The following is a 23,871-nucleotide window of genomic DNA, read 5'->3' as shown; positions in this document are numbered from 1 at the left end:
AACAGGGTCAAACGGTGCATCAGGAACCCAACTCTATGAACCTAGCAGCATGGCTCCTGAAGTCATAGAGTTTGGACATCTCAAATTACCACAGAGGTGTATGGACATTCTAAAGGAGTCCAGGAAACCAAATACAAGGCACTGTTACTTTGATAAGTGGAAAAGATTCGTTATCTGGTGCCAGAATAAACAAATCAACCCGGTTGATTGCACTCCTTCCAACGTTGTGACATACATGCTCCACCTGCTGGATGCAGGGTTGGTTTTTAACTCGCTGAAAGTACACCTGGCAGCCCTCTCGGCTTACACCACATCCCAGAACAAGGTCTCGTGGTGGAAAGTACCAGTGGTTAAAGCCTTCATGGAAGGAGTAAAGAGACTTCACCCTCCTATTTCGAACCCACCGCCAGGATGGGACCTCAACGTGGTGCTAGCTAAGCTCATGGGACCCCCATTCGAACCCATGCATAAAAGTAGTCTCAAACACCTGACTTATAAAACGGCCTTCTTAGTAGCCATTACCTCCATAAGAAGGGTCAGTGAAATTCAGGCTCTGTCAGTGCAGGATCCTTTCTTTACTATCCACAAGGACAAACTGGTTTTACGCACACACCCTAGGTTCTCACCTAAATTCATATCCAAGTTCCATGTAAACCAGTCCATCGAGCTTCCGGCTTTCTTCCAAAACCCGCAAAGCTCGGCTGAGGTGAAACTACACACCCTAGATGTGCGTAGGGCGGTCCTATACTATGTAAATAAAACCAGACCGCTAAGGAAAACAGATCAACTGTTTGTCTCCGTAGCTACAGGCAGAGAGGGGGATCGCGTCTCTAAGGGCGCTATCTCGAAGTGGATTATCAACTGTATACAGCTGTGTTACTCTCTTTCTGAAAAGACTCTGCCTTTTACGCCAAGGGCCCACTCTACTAGAATCATTGGTGCCACTCTGGCTTTCATTGCAAATGTTCCCCTCGACACCATTTGCAAAGCAGCTACTTGGAGCTCTATTCACACTTTTACTCCGCATTACTGCATTGACACTCATTCCAAGACAGATACACAAGTGGGACAAGCGGTTCTAAGACACCTGTTTGCTCATGACCCTTCTCACATCCCACCTCCTTCTTCTGGTACTGCTCGCTAATCTATGCACAGCATGTGATCTAAGCAGATTCCACAAGCCTCAGAAGGGATACATTACTCACCGTAATCGTATTTCTGATGCTTGTATCTGCTTAGATTCACATGCGACCCACCCTTCCTCCCCTCCGAGAGAAGGCGCATGATTGCTTGTAGTCTTACCTTTCTGTCTATCTGCTTGGATTATCTGTACTCACGCTACTCCTCATGCTTCCTCATGTCAGAAAAAATACAATCTGAGGATCCTACACGCGTGAGGGATCTTGGGTACAGTGGACGTCACACTAGGGATAGTATTACTGGCACGCCTGTGTCGACGCCCATTTTCGAATTTCGAAAAACAAACTGTAATACTCCGCAGCTTCCACTAGATGTCGGCCTATGCACAGCATGTGAATCTAAGCAGATACAAGCATCAGAAATACGATTACGGTGAGTAATGTATCCCATATATATATATCTGAGGCTTGTGGAATCTGCTTAGATCACATGCTGTGCATATGCCGACATCTAGTGGAAGCTGCAGAGTATTAGTTTGTTTTTCGAAACTCGAAAATGGGCGTCGACACAGGGCGTGCCAGTAATACTATCCCTAGTGGGACGTCCACTGTACCCAAGATCCCTCGCGCGTCTAGGATCCTCAGATTGTTTTTTTTCCGCTATACTGGTCGGAAGCATTTTGCCGAGTCCCCTGGCCTTAGCCATACTTTTGCAAAAATATTGATAAATTGACATCCTTCCCCATCCCAACGTCGAACTTCGACGCCGGCTGGAGAAGAAATCGACCGTCGGCTGCTGCACGACGGATTTGGGTCTCAGAAGGCCTCTGGCCTCGGCCCGGGCCTTGGAAGACCTCTGGCCTCGGCCCTGCAAGTAGGGAGAGTGGGGGGTTGGACATACTCTACACTCTTGGTATATAGGTACACCTTATACATTTCCTACACTTAACAGCCCGCTGCCTCAAGGTGCGTATGGAGGGTACCCCTTTTCAATTCTGCCCCAAGTGCAATAGCAAATACCCTTGGCTCGACAGGCACGCCACGTGCAATCTCTGCTTGCCGAGGGACCACCCCAAAGCGAACTGCAGAGCGTGTAGTAGGTTTAAACCTAAAACACTTAAGGACCGTTCAACGAAGCGTTGGGCCCACCACGCCAGGCAGGCGGCCATGGCAGCGGAGGGCGCCTTCAGCGATGGCAGCGACGCCGTTCTTTCGGATGGCGAGGGCATTACGGCATCGAAAGACAGCCGAGCGCAGGTCCCCAACCTCGGAAGGTCGTCCGACAGGGCGGCTATGGGGAAGACCGCCGGCGACACAGGCGCTTCACACACTACCCACACTAAACACACGAATTCCAACCGAGACTCGACGACGTCGAGTGCTCGGAAAGAGGCACAAACAGAACGGTCCGAATCGGTGTCCTCTGGGCGTTCGAGATCGAGATCGCTGCATGACTCCAGGCAATCATCCACTCTTGCCAAGAGTGCCTCGCTCCCTAGGCTAACGGAAGTTCGATCGTTCGATCGTCGGAAGACGAAGACGACTTCCAACCCCAGGCCACACTCCAGGAGTCGGAGCCCGCAGACAAGATCAGCACGGCCCCACGTTCGAAGGACAGGGACTCTACCCCCGATCCTCGACGCCAGGCGTCGAAAACCTCCGGAGCCACAAAGGGATAGGGAAAACACTTTTCCACTCACGGGGAGGGGGGAAAACAGCAGAAGAAGCCGCCTCTGCACTCTTCCACACCTGTGAAACACTCCACTCCTCCTAGACAGACAGACGAGACCAGGTCTGCTGATATTTCAAAGAGCAAATCTACTAAAGGTAGATCTACAAGACTTTCTCAGAGAGTCATTCCCAGTTCCAAAAAATGGTCCAGTGATGACATAGATAGGGTCATGTCAAGGATGTCTTCTTTGGCAGACTTTAACAATAAAAATCCAGACCATTTCCTTTCATATGATCCACGAGGGGCTACACCCTCAGGCTCTAATGATCCTATCCCCCGAGTAAGAAGCCCCGGTTTGAGACACCGATGAGGTCTACAGACCCCTTCGAGGTACAACCATACTCGCGACCATACTCACTATATCAAGGAGAGACTTCCTTTGGTGAGGACCAAGATTTTGGCATGGTAGAAGAACAAACCGGGACGGGCTACTATGGGGACGATGAGGACCAAGAAGAGGAAGACCCTGAAACCTACAGAGTAGATTCCCCAGTAGAAAAGGAAGCCCCGGTTACCGACTCCCCTGTCGATAACCAACCCCTCCTGAACGAGGTTCTTGCACGTGCAGCAGAACATTTCCATATTGACACCCACGGTGTCCAGGAGGAAAGGGACTTCGCTGAGGAGTTAGTAGGAGAAGGGAGGCCTGTTGCCCAGACCATCCCTATCCTCAAGTCTATTTAGCAAAGAATAGACCCGTCCCTGGTGAACCCGAACCTCACCAGAGCAGTCAATCCCAGAGTCGAAAAACTTTTCAGGGCAGCCCAGTCTGACCCTCTCTATATAAGAGGACATCTGAAGCCAGACTCCCTAGTTGTCACTAACACTCGTAAGAGGGCTGGAACACCCTTGTCATCGTCCGAAGCTCCTCCAGACAAGGAGAGCAAAAAACTATATGGTTTTGGCAGGAAAGTAGCCTCAATGTCCGCCTATCAGGCAAGGATTGCAAACTCCACCACCCTGTTGGTCAGCTACAACTGCCATCAGTGGGAAGAAGTCGCGGCACTCATAGCCTCTGCACCAGAACCCTTAAAGGGCCAGTTAGCTCGGATTTCCGCAGAGGGTAGAGCCGTGTCTGGCTGCATTTTAAAAGCAACCTTTGACGCTGCGGACAACGCAGGCAGATTGATAGCAGAAGGTACTGTTATCAAGAGACATGCGTGGTTACGCCAGTCTGGGTTTAAAGCAGAAACCCAGGCATCATTGTTGGACAAACCGGTGGAAGCCGATCTGTTGTTTGGTAAGGCGGTCGAGGACGCACTGAAGAATGCCAAGGACGAATACGAGACACTCAAGTCCCTTGGCCAGTTAACCAATAAACCCCCTAACCAGAGAGAGAATAGTAATTTTCGTCGCCCACGCGGCCAAAATTCCCAGAGAGGGTCTAACCATTCCCAGGGACAGGGTACACAGTGGAACAATAGCCAACAGTCTACCCAGGGTTACGGCAGGGGTAATAGGAGAGTAGGTGGTAAAGGCAGAGGCAGCCCCAGTAAAGGAGGCGGCACGCCTCCACCAAAGCAGTGACGCTCAGTTCAGGGTCCCTTCTCACGCAACCCCAGTAGGGGGACGCATTTCCAACTTCACCCAGGCTTGGGAAGGGATCACATCAGACAGATGGGTGCTGTCAACAGTATCCGAGGGGTACTATATAGAACTACTGCAGCGTCCCCGGAACCATCCTCCACGACAGAGAGTTCACTCTTTGGAACATCAAGATTCTCCTCGAGGAGATCGCCATTCTGCTAGCAAAGGACGTGATAGAACTCGTCCAGGGACACCAGGTAAACAAGGGTATTTATTCAACTTACTTCCTTGTGCCAAAAAAAGATTTGACAATGCGCCCAGTATTGGACTTACGGCCTGCCAACAAGTATGTCAAGCCCCAAAGGTTTCGTATGACTACGCTACAAGAGGTAATCCCCCTCCTAAAAAAGGGGATTACATGGCAACCTTGGATATGAAAGATGCCTATTTTCATATTTCCATGTTCCCAGCGCACAGAAGGTACTTGCGCTTCAAGGTGGACAGTCGGCACTACCAATTCAAGGTACTGCCCTTCGGGATAGCTTCGGCACCAAGGGTATTCACCAAGGTACTGGCAGCTGCACACCTACGCAGGGAGGCAATCCCGGTGTACCCTTATCTGGACGACTGGCTCATAACGGGGGAAACCCCAGCAATTTGCAGGACAAACATTCAAAGGACTATGGACCTCCTCCACGAATTAGGCTTCTCAATCAACGAGAAAAAGTCAAGCCTGGTGCCAAGCACCTCCAAACAGTTCCTAGGAGCTATCCTAGATACTCAAGAGGGGTTGACATTTCGTTCAGAGGAAAGAATTCGGAATATACTACTGCAAGTTCCGCAATATCAGTCCGGTCACCAAATAACGGTACGCAAAGCAATGCGTTTGCTGGGCATGATGGCGTCATGCATTTACCTGGTCACCCACGCGCGCCTGTGTCCCATGCAGGAATGGTTGGCGAAACAGTGGTCTCAGGCAAGTGGTCAGTGGGACGATCTAGTAGTCGTTTCGCCAACACTAGTACAAAGCCTTCACTGGTGGACAAGAGAGAATCTTGCACAGGGAAAGGCCTTTTACGATCCCGAAGTACAGGCAGTAGTCACTACCGATGCATGTCTGACTGGGTGGGGAGCTCACCATCTCCACCACACCCATCTCCACCACACACCTCAGGGTCTATGGTCTCCCTCAGTCGCCAAGAACCATATCAACCTGCTAGAGCTTCTGGCAGTATTCAGAGCGCTTCAAGAGTTCGAGCCCCACCTACTAAACCTGTCAGTGCAAATCCGGACGGACAGCACAACAGCCATGTTCTACCTGAACAAGCAAGGAGGGACTTGTTCGCCAAATCTGTCCAAGCTTGCCCAGAAAATCTGGATATGGGCACTCAGACGGAACATCTTCCTGTCATCACAACATGTTCCAGGGGAGCTCAATTCCCTAGCGGATGCTCTAAGCAGAGACTCCCTCCCAGAGGAACACGAATGGGTTCTACACAGAGAGGTCGTAGAAGATATCTTCTCTCAGTGGGGTTTCCTCACTATAGACTTATTCGCCACAAGCGAAAACAGACAATGCCCAGGATTTGCATCCAGGTTCCCCTAACCAGACTCCCAGGGGAACGCCCTGTGGATGAACTGGTCAGGGATGTTTGCGTACGCTTTTCCACCAACTCCTCATCAGGAAGGTGGTCAACAAGATGAACAGAGTCGATGACGCTTGTCCTAGTTGCTCCCATGCGGGCAAGACAACCGTGGGTCCCACACCTACGCAGGATGGCGGTGTGCGAGCCCATCAAACTTCCAGCCTGGCATAACCTACTGTCCCAGCAACAAGGTCAAACAAGGTCAAACAGTGCATCAGCAACCCAACTCAATGAACCTGGCAGCATGGCTCCTGAGGTCATAGAGTTTGGGCATCTCAATTAACCACAGAGGTGTATGGACATCCTAAAGGAATCTAGGAAACCAAACACAAGGCACTGTTACTTCGACAAGTGGAAGAGGTTCGTTATCTGGTGCCAGAGTAGACAAATCAACACTGTTGATTGCACTCCTTCCACTATTGTTACATACATGCTCCACCTGCTAGATGCAGGATTGGTTTTCAACTCACTGAAAGTACACCTGGCAGCCCTGTCGGCATACACCACTTCCCATAACAAGGTCTCGTCGTGGAAAGTACCAGTAGTTAAAGCCTTCATGGAAGGAGTAAAGAGACTTCACCCTCCTATTTCAAACCCACCACCAGGGTGGGACCTTAATGTGGTGCTATCAAAGCTCATGGGCCCCCCTTCCGAGCCCAGGCATAAAAGCAGTCTCAAACACCTGACTTATAAAACGGCCTTCTTAGTAGCGATTACTTCTATAAGAAGGGTCAGTGAAATTCAGGCTCTGTCAGTGCAGGATCCCTTCTTTACTGTCCATAAAGAAAAACTGGTTTTACGCACACACCCTAGGTTCTCACCTAAGTTTATATCTAAATTCCACGTAAACCAGTCCATCGAGCTTCCGGCTTTCTTCCAAGACCCTCAAAGCTCGGCTGAGGTGAAACTACACACCCTAGATGTGCGTAGGGTGGTCCTCTACTATGTAAATAAAACCAGACCGCTAAGGAAAACAGATCAACTGTTTGTCTCCGTAGCTACAGGCACAGAGGGGGATCGCGTCTCTAAAGGTGCAATCTCGAAGTGGATTATTAACTGTATCCAGCTGTTACTCACTTTCTGAAAGAACTCTGCCTTTCACGCCAAGAGCCCACTCTACTAGAGGCATTGGGGCCACTCTGGCTTTCATTGCAAATGTACCCCTTGACACCATTTGCAAAGCAGCTACTTGGAGCTCTATTCACACTTTTACTCAGCATTACTGCATTGACACCCATTCCAAGGCAGATACACAAGTGGGACAAGCGGTTCTAAGACACTTATTTGCTCATGACCCTTCTCACATCCCACCTCCTTCTTCAGGTACTGCTCGCTAATCTATGCACAGCATGTGATCTAAGCAGAAGGGATACATTACTCACCGTAATCGTATTTCTGATGCTTGTATCTGCTTAGATTCACATGCGACCCACCCTTCCTCCCCTCTGAGAGAAGGCGCATGGTTGCTTGTAGTCTTACCTTTTCTATCTGCCTGGATTATCTGTACTCACGCTACTCCTCATGCTACCTCATGTCAGAAAAAATACAATCTGAGGATCCTAGACGCGTGAGGGATCTTGGGTACAGTGGACGTCACACTAGGGATAGTATTACTGGCACGCCCTGTGTCGACGCCCATTTTTGAGTTTCGAAAAACAAACTGTAATACTCCTCAGCTTCCACTAGATGTCGGCCTATACACAGCATGTGAATCTAAGCAGATACAAGCATCAGAAATACGATTACGGTGGGATAGGCAAAGTCATAAAAGAAAGACCCTATTTCTGGTGGAGTTGACCATTAACCCTGGTTGTTGCCTGGGCTCACAGGTGAAGGCGGGACAAAGAAACTGCATCTGAATGGCTTCCAATTTAAATAACCAAATTGTAAACCTAACAAAGGTCATGGGTCAGTTATAAAGTGCGCTATGACACCCTACTGGAGGGATTGTCATGGGGAAGACAGTATCAGTGTCACACTTCACTATTCAGCTGTCAAACAAAGGTTTGTGAAGCAGCGACAGCCCCACTAGAAAGGATGCAGTGCTCACGCGAAAGTTGAGTCCTGGATCTCAAGGTAGAACAAACACGCCTTGCATGGATAATCAGTCTGGTCCTAGAGTCCCAACCAGAGTAATTTCCTGTCACAAGCAGAGCCTGTAAATTGCTGTTGCAGAGCTATTTTTGCCATACTCTAAATAGTTGTCCTTCATCGTGCTGCAAGAATAAGTCCCAGTGATTGTCAAACTAATGGTGCAGTGTCTCCTCTTATCTCCTCAAATCGTGAACATAGGCCGCACATGCAAAATCCAACATTTGGCAGTCAACCAACTCCATAGGCATACCTACTCAAAACTCTTGTGAGTAGAGGCCATATCACAAATGACTCTAAAAGGTCGTTCACAGTCACCCCTCATTCAGCAGAGGCCAACAAAATATAGTTGCCTGGTTACTAGAGTTCAAATACACCCGTGATTACATTTCTGAGGATCCTCGGAACACGAACATGTCCCTGTGAATCAAAATGACCTCCTCTCCTCTAGCCACCATTTTACTATAGAATGCCACCAACCAGAACATGTATGGACAATACTACTTTCCCAGAGAGACTAGTGGACACCTTTGCGGTGGCCCTCTCCTTGGAGTCCCTAAGGTTTGCAGAAGGGCACAAAACGATAGAGATGTGACCTGGCTGAGCCTCACTGTGGAAAGATGGTCAGGACCATCTCACACAAAAGCATCTGCTGGGTAAATAGGGACTGTTCTACCTCACAGTGACCAGTGAGGACCCACTTTTTAGTTACAGTTGAGAGAGCCAATTGAAGAGATCTTAAGTTTCAGAAAGGGCGGTTGAGGGTGGTGAGAATGTGGAGATTTGGGTGTGGGCAGTGCGAGTGAGAGAGAGTGAGAGTGTGAGTGACTATATGGATCTTGATGTGGTATTGGGTTCTGGTTAGGGGGGCGGCAGATGTGTGTCCCCGGACTAAGGATTTTTCTTGGAAATCTCCTGGGCCTTCCATGTGGGAAGCAAGGTTCCAAACTGCAAAGCAGAAATATGTAAGTTGTATTTGTGTGGCTCTCTGGTGATAGTTGAGCCTTTTAAGAGGAAGAATACCTTGAAGCAGATAAGGTATAGCAGCTGGCGAGCTTCTGCATCTGCCATCAAATGAGTAGGACTACCAAAACTGACTGAACAATGAAAGTTGTGGAATATATAACTGAATCGAAGGCAACTGGCATAGAAGCCTGCCCATGTCCTAGAGCTAGAGAAGTTTAAAAGTATGGTTTTAGAGGATTCTGTTTTTGAGGTGGTACCACATAAATATGCCCTCACGTTTATTTACTGTCACCTTCTGTAGCAGACCCAACAGGCATTTCTTCATATTCTGTGTGTTCGACTGTACATAAAATTCCTGACATTCAGAAGATTTGTGTATTCATTGGTACTGTTAGGAAAGATTTTTTTTTTTGCTACTTTCCCTCCATATATTTCTATGGGACACCCTTTCATTTCGCTCGTTTTGAACCCTGTCCTGACTTTTTGGAGCTAATTCTTATGAGGAAACTGACTAGTCCCTGAGACTGTCAGTACCGAGAGTCTGTCTCTCCTTATGAATTAATTCTTGTATTGTTACAACTGCACACATCACTATACAGTATAGTGCATTTAAGATACTTGATATATTTGTCTATTTATGTAATGGCTTTTTTTTTAATTAGCTTTATAATGTGCATAACACAAGCCAAGGGCAGCTGTGAAATTTTTATCGCTTGTGTTATTTTACTTGCGCACTTTGATATTTACCGCGAATGGCTACTAAAGTTGGCTAGCACCCTAAAATGGCTCTGGCACAAGGTTTTTCGTTTGTTGTTTGGTCATATTGTTCTTTGGCCTTTCTGCTTTCTCAGGTCAGGAAATGTCTTACGTGGGAATCCCTTTCCAGAGGGAAGTTGTGGCTTTCGCAGATAAGGGGCGTTGTATGTGTGTGCCAGAGGAAGGGGCTGGGACTGCCTAGCCCCAATCCACATCTGATGCCAGAAAGTCTGTTGCTGCGCAGATGTGATGACCAGTGGCTATTCTAATAAAGTGCTAGGAGGCACAAGTTAGTCAAATGAGGTTTAATTGTAGAGCCCCCGGAGCTTAACGCTGCCGGGGAAGATTACATGTAATGATGGTTCTGGAATGGCTACGTTCCAGAACCCTAACACCATACATTCTACACACTACGTACTTATGAACCGTGTGTATAACTATAACACCCCCCTCCCTTTATATTGATAAAATTAAGTTACAGAATAAACATGAAAATACGGAATGAAAACTGAAAAGAAAACGAAAACAAAAAAAACTGAAATAGTCAAAGGATACATGTAGGCAGCAAAGTGGTAACATCCCTAGTAGTAAACATAGTCACTGTTGAAATTCTGAATCATCTTGCGGTTTCTTTTGGATAAAACACCTTTAATGACTTCACTGCCAGTCTCTACCTCATTGGCTCCTTTAAGTTCTCTACCTTGTGTTCCATAGTCCGTATGGTCCATTGCCACATGGTTGTTATCCTTAGTGGTACTTGGCCGGTTGACATTATTTTGCACCCTGCTGGTACTTGGCTCATTGGCATCCTGTTGCACTCTCACAATGTCCTCAAAAGGCCATACCTTAACATCCTCCAACACAACTGATTTGCCGGAACAACTTTGTACTCTCTGGGGTGATCTAAACCTGGATTCACCCTTCAATGTTTTCTTGGGTTCTTTGATACACACCCAATCTCCTTCATTAATAATTTTCTCCCTCACTCCATTTCTGTGATCATAATATTCTTTATACTTTTCCTGTTTTTCTCTCACTTTTTATAATCTTTTCAATGTCCAGATGTACATTGGTGTTATCTTTAAACATCCAGGCAGGTCTCAATCTATTAGATGCCAGTCTGCCCCGCATCATAGTAAATAGTTCCACATCAGTGGTGGAATGTTGAGGAGTTCTATATGCGCAAAGAGCTTCCTTGAGGGCCTCTTGCCATGGAAGTGAGTTGGCTACAGCTAATTGAATCACACCTTTCACAAATGTGTTCATTCTCTCAACCAGTCCATTAGCTATGGGATGGTAAAGTGATGTGGTTATGTGTTTTGATAGCTCTTTCCTTCAAAAACACCAGAAATTACAGTGAGGTAAACTGGGTCCCATTATCTCTTTGGGGTCACCTTCTCTGTTGAAAATCTCGCTTAAAGTTCAAAATGTTTCCAGTAGTGACACTCCCTTCCACAGCTCCCCACTCAACCCACTTTGAGGTGCAGTCTACCAGAACTATAATGTGTATCTTGACTGTTTCTAGATTTCCAAATGGTCCCATGATGTCAATCGCTAATTTGGACCACACTCTATTGGGATTCTCTACAGGTTGTAAAGGTGTTTTTCTCACGTTCTTTGTTTTATTACTTGTAGCACATGCAGTACAGTTCCTGACACTTTCTTCAACATCACTCCACATGCCAGGCCACCAGTAATTGCTTCTTACTCTTCTCTTGGTCACATTTCTCCCCAAATGTCCTTCATGGGCCAGAGTGATTATTTTATTTCTCATTTTTACTGGGGGGATGACTCGATCTCCTCAATAATTGTGTTCAGAATCATCCACAGTTCCTCTTTGATTTGGGCATAATCTCCTAAACTTTGGTCATACTTGTTCCAATCGCTATTAATGGCTTCTCTGATATTTACTTGTTCCGGAACAATATCAGCTAAGTTCTTCCACTCATCCTTTGCCAGGCCAGGGTTTATGAAAGCAATAATGTCATCACATCCCAACTCTTTCTCTAGTTTAGCATTAACATCTGCACAATCCAAGGGCAACCGGGAAAGACAATCATGCTAGGAGGCACAAGTTACTCAAATGAGGTTTAATTGTAGATCCCTAGGAGCCTAGCACCGCTGGTCAAGATTACATGTAATGATGGTTCTGGAATGGCTACCTTCCAGAACCCTAACACCATACATTCTACACACTACGTACTTATGACCCGTGTGTATAACTATATAACGGCTATCCATTATTGGATGGCAACTAGCTGTTTGATTGTGGCAGATCCTTACCATTGTTGGGCTCAGTCTTGCTCCCAGCCTGAACCTTGGATAAAAGGAGGACTCTGACGGATCATCTTTGGAACCAAGCCTTCTCCGAAGACAAGCAGCCTGCTGACGGCCCTAGGACAACCCCTGAAGCTTGCCTGCACAGATTCCAGTGTTGTCCCGGTGAAGCCCTGGGCCTATGTCCGGATCTCAAAAGACCTTTGTTGGTACTTCGACCCCTTGACCAGTCGGTTCACCCAGTCTCAAACCCTGCTCAAACCATTATATTAAAAAAAGACAGTCACAACCTGTACCTGCTGAGTCTTTGGAAGTGTCCATGGAACGACTGGTCGACTGGTAGATTGACCAGCTCTCTCTTGGGCTACCTCGTTACATCCAAACACATTCTGTGCGGAGTCTTGGAAGCTTTCAGATCTTCAGCTTGTGCCACAGGTCATCTGCCCCACATTTTCAGCTGTCTCACTGCAAGGGAAGCTATGTTGGGGCTGCTCCTGTGTTCGCCTCTGGACGATTGCCTGTTGCTGCCAGACTGGGGACCTTTGTTGAAACTTGTCTTTTTTGCGTCCCTGAGGTGTCATATGGCCGTCTCTCCTACAGAATTCTTCCCTTCTCTTTGTTTGGGTCTTTAACTGGAAGCTGTCTGGAACCAATTCCTAAGTACCGCACATGACCGGTTCTAAATCCTGTGAAACAAAGTATCTCTTCTGTCTAGACGTTTAAAGGACCCTTGTGGTAGGAACAAAGACAGAAGAGCAAGCCTGGAATGGAGCCTGGACCCTCCACAATTAAGTATCCATAGCACTCTGAGCTAGGGGAGGTAGGTCTACATACCTGTTGCCCCCCCCCCCCATATCTCCCACAGGGTAACTAGGGTGCTAAATCCTGACCATAGCGCAATCTGGGCTGGCCTCTGGTAGCAGAACCTGGGTTAAGAATCCTTCCTTAGGCCTATCGAAGTATGTTGAGATTGAGTGCCGTACTCCTCTGAACTTTACTTTGATCTGTATCTAACTTTGTGCCCCTATAATCCTAACCACTGGCACTGCTATTTCTATATGGACTTACCTGAAGAAGTATTTACTTTGGAACGGGTGACTTTTACGCACAAAGCCCCAAACCATCTTAGGGTTGGTTTTATAAGAGTTGGGGAAGCTCTTTTGTGTTGATTCTAAGAGTTTGTTTTTACTTTATGCATCTGAGCTACTTGCCTGTGTTGCCCTTGTCATTGTATCAAATGCTAATCTATCTCTCCTAAGGGTGAATGTATATATCTGTTTTTATAGGGGTTTTGTGTGACAATATTTGCCTGGTATTTTTATCTGCTTAGCGTGTAAACTATAAAGGTCTCATAAATAATTGTATTTTTATAGTTATCTGTCTAACTGGAATTACTGGTGTTGCTCTGTGTGGACTCATTGTAGCCTAGATCACTCTGACGCCCTTCCTGGGACTAAGCTTTAGCGCTCTTCTATAGACCTTGATTGGGTTTGGCTAACCTTTGTGTCATACTTATTCACCATAATAGGATGGCCTTCGAAATTCCTCCCACCTGGGTCGATTTTGAAAATCCATCTGGACGGGCACCCTGAAGGTGGGAGTTGGAGGGCTGAGCTATTCAATGTTTAATTCCTTGGGAAGTGCCTCACAGGTGCTCATCTCCATGGACAGTTGTTAGATGCTAGGTAAGTGATGCAGCTAGAATGAAATGTGACCTGGTGTTCTGCCAGTACATTAATTCTTCTGCTGGCATATGCTGTGGCGAGCCTATGGAACTCTATTGTAGCTGGTGCCTAACCTGGACTCTGCATAGATCTGTTTGCTCCCGGGGGAGAGAGGTGGGACAGCGGACATGGGAGTTTAGCACCAAAACCCCATTGCTTAGCCGTTTCAGAAGACAGTTTGTGGTGAATTGCCCATAATACTTGCCTCCATTGTGCACATTGAGTTAAGGGTGCACGTTATTACCAGAAGGAAAATGTGCCACCATTCAGATGTGTGGTTATTATTGTGCACAAGGTTATGAGTTAATGTTTAAAACGAAATTCGTACTGTTAAACTGAGTGGAATGATAAATTATTTATTTAGTGCTTACACCTTAGCTCTGTACATAGAACATATTTACAAACATTCATATTCCCTACTGAAGTTGGTGATGATTTATCGACCTCCGAAGGATGAAAGTCTGAGTTGGCCTTGCCGGGATGCCAACCTGCAGAACACACATAGATTGCAGCAGCGATCGCTCAACCCGCTGAGCTATCTTACTGAGCTAACTCTACCTTGTAGAGTTCTTGATCACTGAAGTGTTTTCAAATCACATTTACTGTCGGGATAATTATTGAAATAGCACTTTCCTGGGACCTGCTAGCGCCTTACAAATATCCATGATGGGCGCAGATACTTTTTGAAATAGAATGCATTAAAACCAGTGTCTCGCAGCCCAGCGCAGAACACTCCATGTGTTTTAAAATGTGTTGCAATCTCTGGTATATGTATGTGCCTCTCTTCTTGAGGCTCTGGTCCTTCAGCGTGGGGTTTAATTTCCTCCCATAAGTTTAGAAAGAAGTTACAATTGGAAATCGTAGAGTGTAGGAACACCAACCTTGGGAAAGAGTTTAGTGGGGTATGCAGTGCTGTGGCAGAGAACCTTGCTATGATCCATACTATTCCTCTGCACTTTCATAAAATGGTTATGCATTAAGTTGTATAGGCCCATGAGATCAGATTTTTTTTGCCTGCCCCTTTGTTTTAAATGGAGCATGTGCAAAATGTAATCTCTATGAAGTACAGTTCTCAACTTTGCTTATCCAGTCTTCCAGAATTGCTTGTTGCCCTTCAATTAAAAATACAATCCTAACTGCAATGCATTTTTGTTTTATCGTCTGTCCGACTCCTCTCCAAAAGGCTATTTTGGCAGATTACATATTATGAGTCTACTTGCTTTGCACATGGATTACTTTAAACTCCATCGTCCCAAACTGGGAGACCAGTTCAGTGGCTTGAGTGCCTGCTTCTCAGAACAGTGTAAACTGTAGGCCACGGATTTGAATCGCTCGCCCAGCCTTTCATCCATCTGATGTTAAAAGTACGATTGAGAGGTTTAGTGCATGTATTTTTTGTATTTGGATTGTTTGCAAAATGTGTTTCTCTTCTCCATATCTGAAGTAATGGATTTAGTATTGGGTACATGAATAGATGAGCAGTCTGTTTTTATATAAGTGTGCAAATGACCAACGCATTATCGGTGACCATGGAGGTCTGTACTTTTCACATACAGGGTTTCAGACTCTTGGGGGAATTGATTTGGAGCCAAGTTTGGGCTTGTATCATTGGCAAGGCAAGGACTAGCCATTAAGGCTATACCCGAAGTGCCGAACCAAGGGTTGTGTGGCCTAGTTGCACGATTTTGATTGACTGTGCTGCTGGTAGCTTTGAAAAATGTTGTTCGCCGATGTGCTATGAAATCTACAAAATAATGATTTTGCCACACACTTTTTACCCAATGTTTGACGTAAAGCGCAATAACTTTCTATTCTCCAGCATGGGGTCTGGCATGGATTCACATGCTCATTCCCCGTCGTCAGGCTGGGAATCCTCGGTAAAGAAAAAACCAGTATCAGTTTCGTTTCTGATCTGTCTTTCGTAGTAGTAACCAATCACTGATCTCTGCGTCATACTGACCACAGCCAATGACTGCCCTCTACCTAAGCCCCGCCTCTGGCAGCCATCTTCAGATTTTTACCGCACGTTCATGTGTTGGGATCCTCGTGCTATTGCTCTCGAGCGTTAGTGCTATTTTTTCACGTTTTTTCTCAAAAACTTTGTTTTTTCTGTCAAAAGAGCCTCGAGCTCCACCGACTCTCCATCCGATCAACGGGGACCCATGTCGGATTCGTCTACGCCCCTCCAGGGTGAAGATTTTGTCGAGCTATGCTTTTGGAGGACTCCAGAAGTTTCTCGGGCCCATCTCGGACATGGCCCAGGAGAAGGGAAGCTCGACGCCCGGAAAGCTGTTCAGGGTCTGCCCTGGATGCCCGCTGCAGAATGTCTTTAAGGAAGACAAACACTCCTTTTGTCTTTACTGCCTACCTGAGGACAAGACGCACGTGGAGAAGGACTGTGCGTTTTGCGGCAACATGTCGGAGCATGAAGGAACATGAAGGACCGCCATCAACGTCTCGCCAACTGGCTGGAAGGGAAGAGCCCGTCCGGCGAAAAGAGGAAGAAATCCGAGCGGTCTTCTAAGACCTTTGAGGACGCCCCAGCGATGGGGGTCCAACACAAGGCCAAGCACCGCGAGTCCGCTGGCACCGGGAGCGCCGAACGGTCGGGCTCTACGGGCGGCAGGCAGGGCGCAGCCTCCCCGGCACCATCAACCACGAGCCAACGCTCTGGGTCGGGTAACAGGAAGGCCGAGCACCCGGCGAAGCTCCTGGAGAGGCCCCGGTCGAGCTCGAAGGCCCCATTGGAGGGGGAGCGAGGCAGTGTCCCCCCCCCCCTCAAGGAGAAGGCGGTGAGCGCACCGAAGGTGGTGAAAGCCTTAATCCATCCGGCCAAGGACTCTATCGAGACAGTTGCGGCGGCCCTGGCTCAACCTGTGGAGGCTACACCAGTGGTGGCGACCTCGGGGCTCAGAGTCTCCCTGCCACCGCAGAGGGAGTCCTCTTTTATGCCCATCGACAGGACCCCTGTGAAACCTCCGGCGGAGAAGAAAAAGGGGGGGCAGGAGGTCGTTGTGGATTCGGCCTCAACCTCTGAGGAAGAGCTGATCGAGGTCTTAAGCCACGGCCTTGGCGTGGACGAAGACCGCCCGTCGGATTCCCCTCTGCCAGCGCCGCAAGACAACTCGGCGGCCATTTTGTTGGCTATACAGTCCTTATGCTCAGAGATAAGGACGAGACTACCGTTACCACCAGCGGAGGAACCACTCCCGTCGGGGGACCCAGAACCAGGACCTTCTGGCAGCCCTCCCCCCAAGAAAAGAAGGATTCACCCTCCACCTCCTTTTCAGCCGTCCCGCCCCATTCAGCCCTCCTCCCCGTCCATGACTCGAGGGGATGATACGGGGACTGACACGGCCGCGACGGGTGCGGACGACGAGGTGTACGACGAGGATCTGCCGTCGTCACCTCCCACCAGGGCTTCCCCGCCCGACGAGATTGGATCGTTTCACTCCATGATCGCCAGGGCATCCGAGCTTTTCCAACTCTGCCCTGAGGAGAAGAAAAAGGAAGGTTTCCTTTATCAATGGCGCGAGGCCAAGAGGAAGACGGTCCTCGCGGTACCTCTACTGGACGATATTTGGGATGAGGGCCTCGCCCTCCTCAAGAACCCATCCACAACGCCGGCTAGAAGAGACCGGTACGAGAAGAAGTACCGGGTCCCGGACGCGGCCCCCTTGTGCCACTGGGCACAGCGTACCCCGGACTCCGTCGTCTCCGCGGCGGCCAGGAAGAAAGCGGGGGGGTGCGGCCTCCACGTCGACTTCCCTGCCGGACGGCGAGGGAAAGAAATTGGACACGATGGGGCGCAGGGTCATCTTGTCTGCAGCGATGACAGCCAAGGCGTTGGCCGCCTTAATCATCGTAGCCCGCTACGACAGGGAGCTGTGGTACAAACTGGCTCCCCTGCTGGACTTCCTACCGGACGACAAGAGGGCGGATGCCCTGGAGATCCTGCAGGAAGGTGAGGTGGCGTCGGACCACACTATCACGATTGCGACGGACATCGCCGACACTGGATTTCGCCAGTTGGGCAACGGCGTGTGCCTTAGGCGGCGTGGATGGCTCAAGGCTACGGACTTCCGTCAAGACGTACAGACCAGAGTCCTGGACATGCCGTTCGATGGGAACAACCTGTTTGGGAAAACAGTGGACGATTCCCTTCAAGCCATTAAAGCGGAGACGGCCCGGGCTGTCGGGGTTCTGCAGCAACGGCGGCCGCCCTTTCGGAGCAGCGGAGGCAAGGGCGCCTCCAAAGGTTCCGGCGGCGGATTTTCCACCTACCGTCAAGCGGCCCGCTCGTCGTCTCAGGAAGCTTACAGGGGACGAGGCAAGTCTGGCGGACCCCGCCGTCGTTGCCAAGGAGGTCAAGGCAGCAAAGCCTCGTCGAAGCAGGATTGAACCGTCCGTGGGGTCGGGCCCCCACCGAAGCACCCTGGTGGGAGGCCGGCTGGCGCGCTTCGTCAGCGCGTGGGAGTCCATCTCCACCGACCGTTGGGTGCTGGACGCCCTAGCCCAGGGCCACGCGCTCGAGTTTCAAAGAAGGTCCCCACGCGTCCCCCCTGTGGCCAGGAAAGAGCTTCACGTCCTTCAGCTTCTCCTGGAGGTAAAGGCGATGCTCAGGAAGGGCGCCATCAAACTCGTCCCAAAGAGGCTTTGGGGCTCCGGAGTTTACTCGAGATACTTCCTCGTGAAGAAGACGACGGGAGGATGGCGCCCCATCCTAGACCTACGACGACTGAACAAGTTCATCAAGGCACAGAAGTTCCGGATGGTCACCCTCCAGCACGTCCTGGGTCAGCTGGAGGAGGGCGACTTCCTGTCGTCGTTGGATTTGGAGGATGCCTACTTCCATATTCCCATCCTAAAGGGGCACCGAAAATTTCTCAGGTTCGTGGTCCAAGGGCGTCACTATCAGTTCAGAGCCCTTCCCTTCGGACTACGGTCGGCACCCAGGGTATTCACCAAGTGCCTTGCACCAGTGGCGGCGCAGCTGCGCCGAGAGGGGATCCACGTCTACCCCTACCTGGACGACTGGCTCATCCGAGCCAAGACGAGGGAGCTCGCCGTGGCGCACACGGCAAGGACCGTCCAACTTCTCACGGACCTGGGATTCTCCGTGAACTACGCCAAGTCCCACCTGGTACCCGCGCAAGACGCACTGTTTCTGGGAGCGAAGCTCGACACAGTGTCCCTTCTGGCCTCCCCGTCGGAGGAAAGGACCAGGGCCATCCTGGGCAAGGTACAGCGGATGTTGGTTGCCGACGCGGCCAAGGTGAGGTCCATCAAGTCCCTCCTCGGAATGATGCCTTCTTGCATCTACCTCATTCCCCTGTGCAGGCTCCGGATGCGCCCGTTGCAGGAGTTCCTGGACGCGCGCTGGATCCAAACGACGGGCAGCTTCGAGGAGAGAATCACACTCGACGAGAGTTTCCGACGAGCGATCCGGTGGTGGGGCACCCGCGCGCATCTGACGGCGGGCATGGACTTCCAGACCCCAGGCCACCAGGAGACAGTGACCACGGATGCCTCCCTGGAAGGGTGGGGAGCGCACACCGAAAATCTGCACGCGAGAGGCCTTTGGCTCCCGACGGAGAAGTCCCTCCATATCAACGTCCTGGAGCTCCGTGCAGTGTTTTGGGCCCTCAGGTCCTTCCTTCCGTCCCTCAAGGGCAAGGTGGTGAGGATCTTCACCAACACCACCACCACCATGTTTTACATCAGGAAACAGGGCGGAACCAGGTCCCCAGCACTGTCCAAGGAGGCGCAGGACCTGTGGCACTGGGCCGTCGCCCAAAGGATGTTTCTGGTGCCGTTTCATCTGGCAGGGATAAGAAACTCCATCGCCGACTCACTCAGCAGGGAGCTGCGCTCGTGCCACGAGTGGGAACTACGGCAGGATCTAGTAGATCGCCTCTTCCGACGGTGGGGCACACCCCAGATCGACCTGTTCGCGACGGCGACGAACTCCAAGTGCCGGAGGTTCGCCAGCAGGTTTCCCCAGCTGAGGAGCATGGGCAATGCTTTCTCGTTCCCCTGGGAGGGCCTGTTTCTATACGCGTTCCCTCCATTGCCACTGCTGATCCGGCTCATCAACCAGCTGAAGAGGTCACGGTGCAGGATGATCCTCGTCGCACCTGCGTGGCCGAGGCAGATATGGTTCCCGGACCTTCTGGACTTGTCAGCGTCCCCGTCAATCAAGCTGCCAGTGGACGCGGATCTGCTCTCCAGGGAAGGAGGCGCCATCCTCCACCACGACCCGAAGTCGCTGAACTTGCAGACCTGGCTCCTGCAGCGCTAGAGTTTGGAGGATACGACATACCGGCCGACTGCAGAGAGGTTCTTGCAAAGGCCAGGGCGTCCTCGACTCTTAAATGCTACGGACACAAATGGAAGAGGTTCTCTGTCTGGTGCCACGCACAGAAGATTAACCCTCTAAGGATTACGGCTCCCCAAGTGCTGCCGTACCTCTTGACGCTAGCCAAAGCTGGACAGGCACACGCGTCCATCAAGATTCATCTTGCTGCGATCTCCCGATACACCAGAACCACGGGGCGGACGTCCTTGTGGTCTCATCGTCTGGTGAAAGAGTTCATGAAGGGGACTGTTCAGATCGTTCCCGCCGGTGAAGGCTCCGGCCCCGGCGTGGGAGCTCAACGTGGTGCTGACCAAGCTCATGGGACCTCCGTTCGAGCCTCTGCACTCGGCCCCGTTGAAGTTTGTCGTGGAAAACAGCGTTTCTTGTGGCCATAACCTCCGCACGACGAGTGGGAGAGATCAAGGCCCTTTCCTGCAAGCCTCCATACTTGACTTTTGACGACACGAGGGTGGTGCTCAGGACGCATCCCTCCTTCATGTCCAAGGTGCCGTCGGACTTCCACCTCAACGAACCCTTGGTGTTGCCTGTGTTCTTCCCGTCGCCTTCGTCGCCGGCTGAGAGGACTTTGCACTCGCTGGATGTGGCTAGAGCGCTGAAGTTCTACGTGGACCGCACGAAGTGTTTTCGGAAGACGTCACAACTCTTTGTGAACTTTGGACCTGTCAATCAGGGGAAGGCTTTCTCGAAGGCTTCCATTTCCAGATGGCTCTCCGGCTGTATCATGTACTGTCATCGGTTGGCAAACCGACTGCTGCCTGGCCGTCCGAGAGCCCATTCCACCAGAGCGATCGCAGCTACCACGGCGTTCCTATCTGGTGTGCCCCTGCTGGACATATGCAGGGCTGCTGCGTGGAGGTCGACGCACACCTTCACAAAATTCTACTGCGTCGATCGGGATTCCAGGGAGGAGTCCAGGGTCGGCCAAGCAGTGCTGCGCAACCTGTTCGCCTAAGGTGAGCCTGGTGAGGAGGTAAGATGCTTAATGTTGAGTTTGATGTAATGCTTAATGTTGAGCCTTTGCCACCTCCCGTGGTTGTGCATGTGTGTACTGCTATGTTTTCTTTACTCATGAGCATGTGAATCCATGCCAGACCCCATGCTGGAGAAGGAACAAGTTACTTACCTGTAACTGTTGTTCTCCAGCATGGGTCTGGCATGGATTCACATGCGAACCCTCCCGCCTACCCCTCTGCGGCTCTTCACTTGGTCATACTACCACTTCACGTGCTTCCAAATCTGAAGATGGCTGCCAGAGGCGGGGCTTAGGTAGAGGGCAGCCATTGGCTGTGGTCAGTATGATGCAGAGATCAGTGATTGGTTACTACTACGAAAGACAGATCAGAAACGAAACTGATATTGGTTTTTTCTTTACCAAGGATTCCCAGCCTGACGACGGGGAATGAGCATGTGAATCCATGCCAGACCCATGCTGGAGAACAACAGTTACAGGTAAGTAACTTGTTCCTTTTATGTTTTAAGTCCCATTGTGGCTTCTGACTCTGGTACATGGAGATGAGAAGGGCGGTCTGCTGTCCCTATAGTCTAGGCTAACACTTTAGTATGGCTTGAGATAATTGGTCTTTTGAAAGGGGGAAACCGGTCTATGCTCTATTTCCCAGCCCGCAACTGCAGACTGTGGTTCCGTTTTTTTAAATTGACCCACTGAACTGAGAAAGAACCGTTTCTCGTTCTAGAATAACTGTATTTGACATTGTGCATATTGTACTTTCCTATTCTGATATGTGTCATGCTGTTTATGATCTGCAAGGTAGCCTAGAGGGTCCACTCATTCTTGTGTAAATGACTTCAATGATTTATTTCTGGAACAATTTGCCGATTCTAGCCAGGTTTTTGTTAGTATGAATAATGTCCATACTCTTCATGAAGTTAGAATGTGACTGGGATGGTTAATTATTTTCTCCTTGTAATGTGTAGTTTCTAAGAATCCCTTTGTTACTTGATTTTGTGGTTAAACTTGCTGTTCTTTGGGCGCATTTGCATATTTGTTTTGAAGTGACTCATGAGGGAACATGAAGAACAGATGATGACCTAAACACTCTCGATTTCATTGCAGGCTCAATGAAAGGTAAAGTTGTGAATCCTCGGACCATTTTTCATGTTCTACCCAAACTCCTTTTCTTCCTGCCTGATAAGTACAAGGAGAAGCTGTACTTTGGGGTTAAGCATACTAAAGAGGTAAGCAAACGCCTATTGTGTCTAGAGAGTCAGGGACCAGCAAAGCTTCTTGACTGCGAGACCATACCGTGTGCTTTTCAGTCGGGAATATTCTATCTATCGATCTAGCAAGGAATGAGGCAGTGAGAGGTGCAGTTGAAGAACTAATGACATGAATGAGGTTGTAGAATTTGCACTCTAGTCCAAACGTGCCAGTGAGACAGCCCAAAGGTTTTATCTCTACTTTAGGTAAAGAAAAAGGAGGAGGAAACTAGCACCGCCGGAAGAGGATGCTGCCACTTTAGAAAGCTGGGTGGCATTTGGGAAACCCATTCTCGCTTTTCTGTAACGGGTAGACCAGTGAAGTGCTATGCATGATCTGCATAGCTTTTATCCATACTAGGTTTCATAAAGGAGCAGAATAACACCCTTTTGAAGTCTCAAATGTACCACATTTTGAGATTTGAATATTAAAGTAATCCGGAGGTCTTCAGCGGGCATCTATTCTCACCACACAGTAAGTTTATCTATACTCAATCGCGCTGCCCTTTGTATTAATGGATAACGACTAATGTATTTTGATTTAAATGTTTATTTTTTAATTTGTTCATGGATGAATGCACTATGTATCGTTGTTGACTATCATAAATTGTTATACACATGAATCAAACTTCAAATATACATTTCTTGTAAGCAATTTAAATTGGAAGCTATATTGAAATTATTTCACCATGAATCGTGTACCATGTTATGTGACGTGTATTGTTAAACCCAAACTTGGATTAAAAGCAAATCAAGCCCCAAGTAAAAAAATAAAATCATAAACCAAGCTAATTGCTATGTTTATTAATTCAAAATTCAAGCTTGAGTTGATAGTCTAATTGACTTCAATTGCAGGCTATGTTGATGTCATTTCACCACAAAGTTTAGACCTGGTCCTAGAAAGCTTTAGTGTAGAAGCCAACTTTAAGGAAATGGATCAAAAAACGCAATCCAAGCACTGATGTTCTGCATAAAGAATTTTTGAGGCTATGCAATGAGTCTAGCCAGAATGTCTTTCGACCAGAAGGTCTTATTCAAGGCTAGTTATGGCACACTTGAATACAATTGGTATAGTCACATAATCACATTTCAAAAATTGATTTGTTAAAAAATGTCATCCTCAACGTTGCTAAACTAATATGAAGTTAATATTATTTTGTGTCTGAGGTAATAACATTCTGCGTTTATTTTTATGGCTTCTTTTCATTGCTGTATCTCACGAACGAAGTTCAGCATCTTCTGTATTCCATTCAGATATGTCCTCTGTGTATTAAATGGTGGTAATTACTTGTGTTTAAGCGGGATATTTAAATCACTGCTGTAGTCTGCATAATTTGCCGTATCGTGTGGCGTAATCTTTGCCGCAAAATGCAGAGGGTATGTTGGTGGTGGGGGTTAGGAAAGGAGTCGGTGGGGA

General features: G+C 48.8%; 1 protein-coding gene across 3 annotated transcripts in view; it reads left to right on the top strand.

Moving 5' to 3' along the window:
* SLC5A6 (solute carrier family 5 member 6) overlaps positions 1–23,871 on the top strand; it is a 1,144,170-nt gene that overhangs the window by 1,063,027 nt on the left and 57,272 nt on the right. For all 3 annotated transcript variants that reach the window (XM_069605582.1, XM_069605584.1, XM_069605583.1), the window contains exon 15: positions 22,312–22,433. In XM_069605582.1, the coding sequence (XP_069461683.1) occupies positions 22,312–22,433 (122 nt within the window). The remainder of the gene's footprint in view (positions 1–22,311; positions 22,434–23,871) is intronic.

Source organism: Ambystoma mexicanum, chromosome 4p (assembly GCF_040938575.1).
Source record: "Ambystoma mexicanum isolate Mex_15411 chromosome 4p, UKY_AmexF1_1, whole genome shotgun sequence".
NCBI classification, from domain to species: Eukaryota; Metazoa; Chordata; class Amphibia; order Caudata; family Ambystomatidae; genus Ambystoma; species Ambystoma mexicanum.
The sequence above is the reverse complement of the archived record's forward strand: the minus strand, read 5'-3'. Positions and strand labels throughout refer to the sequence as shown.